The sequence below is a fragment of the Brachyistius frenatus genome, unplaced genomic scaffold (genome assembly GCF_029030835.1).
Source record: "Brachyistius frenatus isolate BFR_SWC_R1_liver_20210118 unplaced genomic scaffold, ASM2903083v1 Contig_8, whole genome shotgun sequence".
NCBI lineage: Eukaryota > Metazoa > Chordata > Actinopteri > Embiotocidae > Brachyistius > Brachyistius frenatus.
This window is the reverse complement of record NW_027210607.1, coordinates 8,464,184-8,475,471: the sequence shown is the minus strand read 5'-3', so window position 1 is coordinate 8,475,471 and position 11,288 is coordinate 8,464,184. Positions and strand designations below refer to the sequence as shown.

General features: G+C 41.1%; 1 protein-coding gene across 1 annotated transcript; it reads right to left on the bottom strand.

Annotated features, from left to right (window-relative positions):
- Positions 1 to 323: 323 nt before the first annotated feature.
- kcnk1b (potassium channel, subfamily K, member 1b) lies at positions 324 to 7,695 on the bottom strand. The gene is made up of 3 exons (XM_069690251.1): positions 7,176 to 7,695; positions 4,870 to 5,265; positions 324 to 3,297 (listed from the first exon to the last, which is right to left on the bottom strand). The coding sequence occupies exons 1-3, from the start codon at positions 7,528 to 7,530 to the stop codon at positions 3,041 to 3,043; spliced, it is 1,008 nt and encodes a 335-aa protein (XP_069546352.1). The 5' UTR covers positions 7,531 to 7,695; the 3' UTR covers positions 324 to 3,040.
- Between the last annotated feature and the right edge of the window lie 3,593 nt (positions 7,696 to 11,288).

Here is an 11,288-nt window from a genome sequence, read left to right as displayed (position 1 = left end):
TGGTGCATCGTTTCAATCTTTTTCTCAAGCTGTGCTATCTTGTCATGCAGTCGTTTACATTCCGTGCAGCTTACCGATTCTGTGTTTTGAGGCATGGCTTTTCCTTCAGTGTGAGCCGGCCCGTCTCGGCTCGACTCAAAACGAAAAAAAATTATTCAAACTCCTGTTGGTAGTGAGTAAAGGTTTCTCTCCTCCTGTGCTTGATAGTAACTCTCTTAGAAACAATATTTAGAAAACTTGCAGATTGGAGAAAAAGCGCAAAGCACAGCTAGAGCAGAGAGCAGAGCAAGCAGGGAGCTGAAGAAAACACGTCTGCACTGTAGCGCTGCCGGAAGCATTTTATTTAAGACACACTGATATTTTACACTTCATGTATTTGTTTATAATGCTGAAATGAATCTCATGTAAAACACTGGAAATCCATGGCAACCCTATATTACAATATTGATATTGTAACACTAAAATACTTAACTGCGCATATGAGTGTACAGTATCTACCACAACAACCGAAAAGATATGTACAAAAATGTATTTTTACAAATATTCCAAACATATCAGCTTTCTCAGCATAAATAAATAACGTCAGTGTGCTTCCATTTGAAATCCTTCACACAATGTTTATTCCCTGAACAAAACTAGAACTACTTTACCTGGCAGCTTTCACCTTCAAGAGAAAACACAGCCAAAAATAGTAACGCTGCAGGACCAAAGCCTCAACATCAATCTATTCAATGGATCTACAAAACAGTGAAACATCTTCCAGTAAAAGTTTGCAATGTTAAAGTTCTCCTTCTCTGCAGACAATTTGGACATTGTCAATGTTTCACAGTTTACATGAAGGCCCAGACTGGTAAAAGGAAAAAAAAAAAAAAAAAGAGAGAGACTGAACCACTGATCTATAAGGTACAGTTTTAAAGATCAGTGTCTAAGTTAGACGGTGACAGGCAAAGCTAACTTTGCAAGCGGCCATGACACACTGCCTCAGCTCACCTGTATGCACTGTTTCTGAACGCAACTTCTAACTTAGAGCCAGCAGAGCAGCAAGGAGTAACGCTGCACTCTGACCAAGCCTCCAATCTCGCTGTCGCAAAAAGAGAAAAACACATTCCATTCAAGACTTAATAAAAGGCTTTGTCTTGATGTGCTGATGGAGCAGAGAAAGATGAGGTCAGAACTTCAACTCCTTATCGAGACTTTGACATTGTAAAAATTCATTAAAAAGGCCAGTCTTTCTCCTAAAAAAAAAACATACATGACACACTGTATACATTTCCATTACAGCAGCACGCTACACTGTTTGCACCAACCAGAATGTCAGAGGACCGGTAATGAAAAGAAATTAGTATTCTTGAAATAACATTTTTCCTTGAGCTAAAAATATATTTTTAAAAATACACAGAGGAGGAATGTGTCATAAAAACCTGTGTCTGTATATCCAAGATTATTGTTTGATCAGCAGATTTAAAACTGATGTGGTAGACAATCAGAACTGCGATGTTTCAGCTGTGTACCTGCTGCTTGAATTTCCCGTTTTTCTAAAGTACTATTTCTTGTACAGAATCACTTTCATGGATTACTAACAAAGTTTTGTAAACTTTCCTTGTGTCCTATTCAAAAATATACATTCAATTTTTGTAATTACAGTACAATAGTTTCTGTTCAACACAACTCTTTGCCAGTTTAGATCAGCTATCAGGCGTCTACAGATCATCCACACAAAAGTATTTTCAATAAAAACACAACTTCAGACTTATTTTTCTGTACTGCTGCCCGTTTCCAGTCCATGTGCAAACTGAGCTCTGTTCAGTAACAGTAAAAAGCAACGATCCAGCCCGCTGCGGTTCCCTTTTTAAACTGGGATAACCTCATTTCCCTTTTTCACACAGTCTGGCACACATTAAGCCACTCGGACGAATCAATAAATTACAATGCTTCAAACATGGACAACTTTGAAATAGCTCTGCAACATGAGAATATACACAAATATTTTCCCTCACAATGAAATGTGACAATGTGGAGTGCAACCACAATGCTTAACACCTCTATAAAGATGACCCAACGATGCTACAAAACATAGATTATAAAAACTATGTTTAAATATTTCCTCTTGGTGGCTCCCGGAACAAAACTTGTTTTGCAAACTTTCAGAATGTGTCCTGATGTCAGCCTGGTTATTGTCCATTCTTTCAAACTGTATCCTCTATTACCCACATTAATAAATAAAAAAAAGAAAAATTTAAATAAAAAAAACAACAAAAAAAACCAGGGCCCTGAAGCCTTTTTTTTTTTTTTTTTTTAAAAATCAATGGGGAGCCAATTGAACTGCAGGGAATGCAATAAAACAGAATTCACCAACAACAAGCTGATTAGTTTACATAAAGCACACCCATAAAGAAGTAACCCTGTCATGCCACATTACAAGTAAACAACTTAAAATGAACGCAGACAGTTAATTACTTCTAGATGTTTTTATGTTTTGGCTCATCATTACCAGGAGTGTTAACTCAAGTTGCCACAGTACTGAACATTTATAACATTTACCTGATTCTGTACATTCCACATACCTGTCAAGCATCTCTATTTATAAGATGCATACATATTTATGTACTATTTTGTGACAGACGACGGAGAATTGTCCTGTTTTCAGCTAGATTTAAGAGACCAAATACTTTGTAGAAGATTCCTAAATATGCAATAAATAATGCAGCTCTTAAAGGCGCTAAACTTCTTCTGTGAACCATAAATACAGCAGAGGGCTTTTCTTTTATCACTGACTTAGTATTTGTAGCCACTGTTAAATAATACATTTTCTCCCTTATTAATGTACATCAATTTAATGTCTGCTGATAACACTATATTGTCAGTGTTGGGGTTCATTTGCTCTGAGTTGATCTGAGTAGTCTCAGCTAGATTTACGACTAAACTTTGCAGGGCTGAGTGTTGCAGAATACCTACAGCTGAGATTGTGATCTATCTACCTCTAGTCTTGCATTACCGCCTACTTTGATATTTCCCTCCTTCAGTTAAGCGTTTACTTTGTTTACTGGATCATAGGGTCATCATTGGGAGAGGCCAGGGTTGGGACGCTGACAAACGGCTGGGTTTTGTCGTCGCAGTGGGCGGTGGCTCTGTTGGAAACCGTGGTGAAGGACAGGTGGTCGTGCTCCAAAATGGCGAGGCGGTCCTGTGGCTTCTCCTTCTTCAGGTAGAACATTTTCCTCAGCTGCTTCAGTTGCTGCAGCTCACAGAAGGTCTCCAGCACCACCAGCATGACTATCAGGCCCAGGAGCAGGTAAACTGATGAGATAAACACACAGGCAAACACGTATGAGCTGCAGGGAGCAATATTATTATCACCATATTCAAAATATTTTCCATATCCTTGACACTTTAACATTCCTCTGGATTTAAATACGATTTTAGAACAAAACAGTCAGTACATGACTGATATTATTTAATCATAATATATTACCGCAGAGTTGTTTCATCACTTAATGATTAATTTAAGTTAATGAAATGTTGCTGTTTTATTTTTACAGCAAAACTCTTGTGCAAGTCACTATTAGAAAAACACAAGCAATGCATTTCTTCACTATTGTCCTAAACTCTGTTGTTTTAAGCTCGGACACTAGAGGGCAGTCACTGGCTGAGCACGTTTTCAAAAACAGAGTGTGTTCTTTGTTGAATAGTGAGACAGAGACACAAAGAGAAATAATTTCAGACCCCCCCTAAGGTGTGTCTCGACCAGTATTAACACAACGTAACTTACAGTAATAACAGACATTTTTTGAAATCCTTTTCCTTGAAAAAAAAAACAACCCATGGTGACATATTTAACTGTATATTTGCATTTAATGAAAACTCGTTTGCTTGGTCTCAATTAGAAACACGCTGCCTGTAAACAAAGTGCACAGAATAGTGCTGCTGCGTCCCGCATGAAAATCACCGCAACTGCTTATCACCGAAGGCAAAACAAACAACAACGTCGGCAAATGAGACCAAAACGTTCATTATTTGCGGCCCACTGTGTTTAGTTCTTTTAGTTCGTCATATGCGAGTGCAGACAGCGGTGATACGGACGAGTTCTTTTTCACGGGGGAAGTTGTACGAACGTGTCCGGGGTCGTTCTTGCAAACAAACCCCTTCTGTTGCAGCCTCCTCTCGTCCTACAGACTGACACACTGAGCCCACTGAGTGACGTCTCTCTGGCTGCTGCTGCACGCACGCACACGCGCGCACACACACACACACACACACATGTGTGTGTGTGCCGGAAACAGTTCGTCGGAGCAGCGTCCGCCATGCGTGCACACCCACAGCCCGTCAAAACTCCGCGGGAATAAAACTGACTCTGGCGGGTTTTTATTTTTTATTTTTTTATTTTATTCTAGTCACTAGTAACCCCGCCAGTGCTGCGCAAGTCACCCAGAAAACGCAGAGTGCCTCGCTGCTCTGCAGTAGGCCAGTTTTTAGCACTACCCCCGTCTGGTTTCATCTGATTAACAGTTACAGTTAACGTTACAGTGTGACACACACTACAAAGGATTTATAGGGGCATTTTGGTAGCTCAAATAAGGAAGTTGAATGCTGTTCTTTTCGTGCAAACAAAGCAAGTACTAGTCTTCGAGTATCTTCTTTGCAACAGAAAGTAAGAGTTAATGATGAACGTGGCCCCAAGTTTTGAGAAGCACAGGCAATAACACCATAATACTATAATATGTTATGGTAACAGTATTTAGACCAATGTATCCCATCTAATGTTGAAATGATATGTTTCACATAGCACCACGGGACAGTCAGCAGAATTAATTTGGGACCAGCACCTTGCCAGGGAAACGGCTCCAAACACAAAGGCTCATCAGCACTCACCAGTGATGCCCACTTTGTAGAGCTCCCTGAACTTCTGATTCACGGCCTCTCCCGGTACATAGTCTCCCAGGCCAATGGTGCTGAGGGAAATGAAGCAGAAGTAGAAGGACTCCAGGAAGTTCCAGTTCTCCTCCAGCGCTGAGAAGATGGCGGCCGGGATGATGAAGAAGCAAGAGACGGCCACCGTGGCGAGCAGAGTGGCATGAACGATGGCCACCAGTGGCTTGGACAGACCCCAGCGTGTGTGGATGTACATGACCGGCCTCCGTGTGCTGAACACCATGATCCTTTGCACCACGGCTGTGAGGAAGAGGAGGGTGAAGGGGATGCCAATCACGGAGTAAATAATGCAGAAGGCCTTCCCGCCATCTGACAGTGGTGCTGTGTGACCATATCCTGTGCAGAAAGAAAAAGACAGAAAATGGCTCCGTTTCCATCACAAAAACTGCTGCTGGAACAGATTACTAGGAGAGCGCAACACTTTTATCGTCACTGTAACATACTGTGTTATTTCCCTTTCCACGTCAAGCAAATATTTACCCACAAAACGGATGCAAACAGTAAGTACGTAACAACATTGCACCCGTGTGTGCGTGTTTTACGGCAGTAAACCTCCATTTTATAGTGGTAACATTCTGTGTCATGATTACTCAGTAAACAAAAAGGAAATATCTTCCGTCTGGCAGGCATCACTTTCTTTCTTTTTTTTTAGCACATACTGGCACATAACAGCTTTTGATCGCGCTTAGTTCGGCGACTATTTTTAGATTTTTATAACATAACAGTACAAAGCATTTATTATTATAGGATAATTATTATTGTAAATGTCTGTGGTGTTTCTGTTTTTAGTACTTGTACAATCATTCGTGCACCGTCTCTCTGAGGTTTTGGTATTCCGTCTGCTTCTGGCTGATTTAAGCTTCATTATTACATCATTGTTTGGTTGAGCAATGTGTTGGTACCATTTTCACTGAGAAATATATAAACAGAGAGGGACATCGATTAAAGTCATTAAACAGATTCCAATGCAATAAACAATGCGTAGGGTCAATAGAAGCAGTTACAGTCAGGTGGAGGATGCTTACTGAAAACAGTCTGAAGTTATGTCACGTGAAGAAGCCATTTCTGTAAAAAAAAAACTAAAAAAAAACCTGCCATGGTCTTGTAAAGTGGACGAAACAAGAGTCCACGGTCCACTAGCATCAACACGCAAATGAGGAAATAGGGTATTTCCTTGTGAGGTGAGTGGTTCCACCTTCAACTTCTGCTTGTTATTTACAAACACAATGGATCACCTCTACCTGTGTTTCGAACAATGCAGGGCTGCACACCGGGCCCCGCCCTCTTAAAGCTGGATAGAACTAAAGATAATACCGTCATGACGTCTGGGACAGTATGTTGTAACGTGTCTGTTGTAACCTCAAACAGACCCGACAGACGTCGAGATCAGGTGGAGCTCTCACTCGTGTCGAGACTTAAACCAAACCAAAAAGAGTCTTATACAGCAACTTAGTGCACACAGTATCTGCACAATCACACGGGGTTGAAATCTCAGATAACTGCTGCCGTGTGGTCTGACTAAAGTTATTTAGGTATCCTGACTGGCAACCATCTGCAGAAGCCACGTTCGTGTTTTGCAATGCTAGAGAATAGAAAATGACGACACACGTTGTCGTGCTGAAATGTCTTGATTTACCTAAAGATAAACTACACGAAACAATTTGTCGAAGGGATTTCAGAGTCAGCGATTGTCCTGAAGGGGGTTCAGAAGATGATGATGTTGACATAGACACACGTCTCAAGTTGTGTGCCTCTGTCCCTGACACCGGGCCGGTTTCTGTACAACACTGTGTGCTTTGCAAAAGGGTTGTTCTTTTAAAGTTATGGTGTATTTATCGAAGGTGGTTGCAGGGGAGTGTTCACTGTTGCAACATAAAGGCAAGACAGAAATAGAGATAGCTTGAGTAAATGTAGTTGAACACTGTTTTTGTTTTTTGTTTTTTTTTTTAATTAAAGAAAAAGGTAAACACAGCTTCATCCTCACTGAAGTTTTGGGATAAGTGCAAATATGTAGACTAAATGGCTTAATATTGGTAATTTACTCTACAATTATACGATTTTGCTTGACATCTTTCCGGGGTTCCTGCATACAGTCATACAGTGTGTGACCCAGAGAGAGAGAGTGAAAACCAAATCTTATATATTCTGGTAAAAAAAAAAAAAAATGGGGCCTAACGAGACAAACCCAATTTATATTCTGTCCTTATGCCGCGCACCTGGTGGACCGCAGCGTCACCGGCTCCTACCTGTGGTGGACAGCACCGTGCTCGCAAAAAACAGCGCAGAGGTGAAGTCCCAGTTCCAGTTAGCCGAAGCGTTATTGAGGATGGACACCCCGTAATTACTGGCCTCCAGCGCTTTCTTCAGAAACCGCTCCAGACGGTCCTCGGAGAGACACTCGTTGTCCTGCAGGAACTGTTTCTTAATGGCCCTCAGGTCCTGGCGCAGCTGGTCTTCGTACGGCAGCTCGACCGAGGAGAAGACAACGGCGCCGAACACGAGATAAAGGAGATACCCCAACACCAGAGATACAAAGTACCACGTCGATTTGTGACTCTGTATCAAACGCACGCAGGAGTTGCTGGCTAGAGATTGAAGCATGTTTAAGAGGTGTTCGGTCTTAATGATAAACTAACGTTATTAATGTAACCACCTCACGTGTTATGTTACCGGAGTGTATCCTGTAGAGAGGGATGTTGTTAATAGACAAAGCTCGATCCTCTTCCTCCGTGAAACCTGCTGTGGCTACTGAGGCTTTCACGCGCATTCGGACACATTCAGATTATACAAAGACAAGAACAGCATTTTGACTAGAAAAAGCGATATCTCTGATGTGACGGGCTACTTGGCATTTGAAGCTGTGGCAGACACGTACCAAAAAGATCGCGAGTGCGGTCAATTTTACGTGGTACATTTGTGTAACAAATTCACGAAGTTAAAGACTCCTGACTCAGTAGTTGTCGAATTTCCGAGCTCGTAATGACAACGAAGGCAGCAAGTGATGTGGCGCCGCCAACGGACGTGTGACGTCAGAACTTCTCTGTGCTGTCAGGTAGTCGGGCCATTCAGTTTCCATTCAAAACGATCGTGAGACGTCAGACGCCTATTGTAGCCTCCCACAGATCATCAGTGAAACGCCCCAATACTCAGAATATAATTCAGGTTGAGAGCAGAGACACTCCTGCGTGGAGAGGAAGGTCCCAAATAGCAAAATGATTCTGGCTCGGTTCTGGCTCACTTTACCACATATTTCCAACTTCAAATGTAGGAGTGGATGTAGGCCTATCAAGCAGAACACACAAAGAATACTCAAGTAACCTCAAAGTTATGAGCCCACTTAAATACTGTACAAGCTCATTCACATCACCAATTTAGGAAGTTATGCCATAGAGCATAAAACCATTTTTTATCACAGATGTATAAAGGCATGGTTAACCATCATGTTATGCACATAATAACTGAGGAAACATGTACTTGCTGACTCAGCCATATATTTAGCTTTTTATTACTTTATTGATATCAATGAAAGTGTTAAACCTGAGTGTAACATGTGGAAGTAGTCAGAGGATTTTATGACATTTAAGTCTGAAAGCCAATCTCTGTCCAACATGCATTTTGTGAAGTGAAAATGTTAAATATGCAGTGGAAACACTGAGATGAGACTTTACAGTGAAGTAAGAGACATTTTTTTTCTCTTTGCTGGGTTCCAAATGACTTCCCGAAGTACACTAACAAATAGTGCTCTTTCATGTTAGGACTCGTATTTGTGCACTGACTGGAAATAACCTCAGCATGTAAATACATCATCCGCCAAAATATCGGCACCTTTATTTATTTCATTCAGAAATGAACGTGTTTTCATGCCCTCTGTTTAACACACTCAATAAACACACTGATTCTTCTGTCCTGCAGCAGTAGGGAAACAGAAACACTTTTGTGTGGTGTTCAGGAACAACTGCAGCTTCATCAGAGCCTTAATTTGAAAATTCTTCACGCCAGTGGCCCCGCTTCTTCCTCTATGGAGCCAAGATGGCGACCGTTTAAGGTGGAGAGGGTACTGTGTTTCACACTTCTTTTTTGGGGTGTTTTGAGCGCATCATCCCGGCACTTGCACTGCACTGCACGTTTCTGTACTTGACAGTGTGAATGCACTCAAAATATTATTCATTAGCCCAATTACGGGCATTTTAACTGTACATTACTTGGGTGTTTCAACAAACAGTTGAATTGAACCACAAAATGCTAAATACTTTACTGTTACTGATTAACAACAAATGAATGAATGAAAAAAATAAACAAATACATATACTAATCAATTCACTTGCAGAATGGTCAAATAACTGCACCACCTGCCCATCTCTCAAAGTGTCGACCAAAATGTCTACCAATGTTATTGGGCTAATGAATAATAATAATTTTCACTGAAAACAATGTGGGACAACCTTTTTGATTTGACGGAAACAGATAATGTAGACACAAATAGACAGGTACACTGATGCAAACAGAGTTTGGGTTTCGGGATTTTATCAGGCAGTTGACTGCTTGTCATGAAGGTGCAAAATTGATATAATCTATAGTTGCTTTTCAATCAATCAATCAAAATGTATTTGTATAGCACATTTTAAAACAACAAAGGTTGCCCAAAGTGCTGCACATAGACAAACAGTCATACATTTGAAAAGACTGGATTAATAATAATAAGTAACGTTAAAATCAAGACAAACTAGGCCAGGGAAAATAAATAGGTTTTTAAATGGCTTTTAAACTTTGGTAAGGTGGATGACAACCTACTATGAAGGGGAAGGTTGTTCCAGAGCTTAGGGGCAGAAACAGAAAAGGCACGGTCGGCCCAGGTTGTCATTTTTGTTTTAGGAACAACTAAAAACTGTTGCTCGAGAGACCAGAGTGAGCGATGTGGGGTATCGGGCTGCAGCAGGTCAGACAGATAGGCAGGGGCGGATCCATTTAGACACTTCAAAACAAACATTACAATTTCAAAATTAATTCTGTACTGGACTGGTGGCCAATGAATGGATTTTAAGATCGGTGAAATGTGTTCATGCCTGCGTGTACCGGTTAAAAGTCTCGCTGCAGAGTTCTGCACCAACTGAAGGCGTGATAAAAGATTTTTGCCGATTCTAGCACACAAAGGATTGCAATAGTCCGACCTAGAGGAGATAAAAGCATAAATAACTTTCTCTAGGTCTTTCAAGGAGAGAAAGGATTTGACCTTAGCTCAAGTTCTCAGCTGAAAGAGCCCGACTTTGATAACGGGCGCAACTTGGAGATCCAGTGTAAAAGATGAGTCCAAAATCACACCCAGATTCCTGACATGGAAATTACAGTGGGTTGCCATGGGGCCAAGACACAATGAGGGACTGTCCGGTATAGCAGCTGAAAGGCGAGAGGGATTGATTAGCAGGATCTCTGTTTTACCTTTGTTGAGGCATAGAAAATTTTGCGAGAGCCAGCTTTTTGACATCGGCCAGGCAGTTCATTAATGAATTTTTAAAGGCCGTTCCAGATATGAGGGGAAGGTATATTTGAATGGTGATAAGAAATAATGTTTTTGGAAAATGGACCCCTGCGGTACCCTACAGGTCAGTGGGGCCTGTTGAGAGGAGCAGTTGACCATGTTGACAGAGAATGATCTGTCATTCAGGTAGGACTTAAAACATTGTAGGGCAGTACCTCGGATGCCGACGGAGTGCTCAAGGCGGGAGATTAAAATCTCATGGTCCACAGTGTCAAAAGCAGCAGAAAGATCAAGTAGAAGTAAAATGGCGGGATCACCAGCATCAGCAATGAGTAAAAGGTCATTAAAAACTTTTAAAAGGGCAGATTCAGTGCTGAGACGTTCTAAAACCAGATTGAAAAACATCACAGATGCCATTAAAACTGATAAAAAAAACTAAAGCTGTTGAAATACAACTTTCTCAAAGATCTTGGACAGAAAAAGCAAGGTGGATATTGGTCTGTCATTTGATGGCTCAGGGGGCTCCAGATTAGGTTTCTTAATGAGAGGAATCACTGTTGCGTGTTTAAAATAGACTGGAACTCAACCAGAAGACAGAGTGCTGTTGATAACTGACAGTATACATGGTCCGATTTCAACAAAAACCTTTTTAAAGAGACATGAGGGGATGATGTCAGACTGGCACATTGTAGTTTTTAGTTAATCAACAATTTTAGTGAGAGCTGTGAGGAAAACGGGCTCAAAGTGGTCCAACACGACATGGGAAGTGAGAGAATTCATTGGATCAATGTAATGGGATGGAACACCAGAGCTAAGTTTTGAAATTTTATCCTGGAAGAACCTAAAAAAAAAGGTGTCACACTGTGCCAGAGACATACTTGAA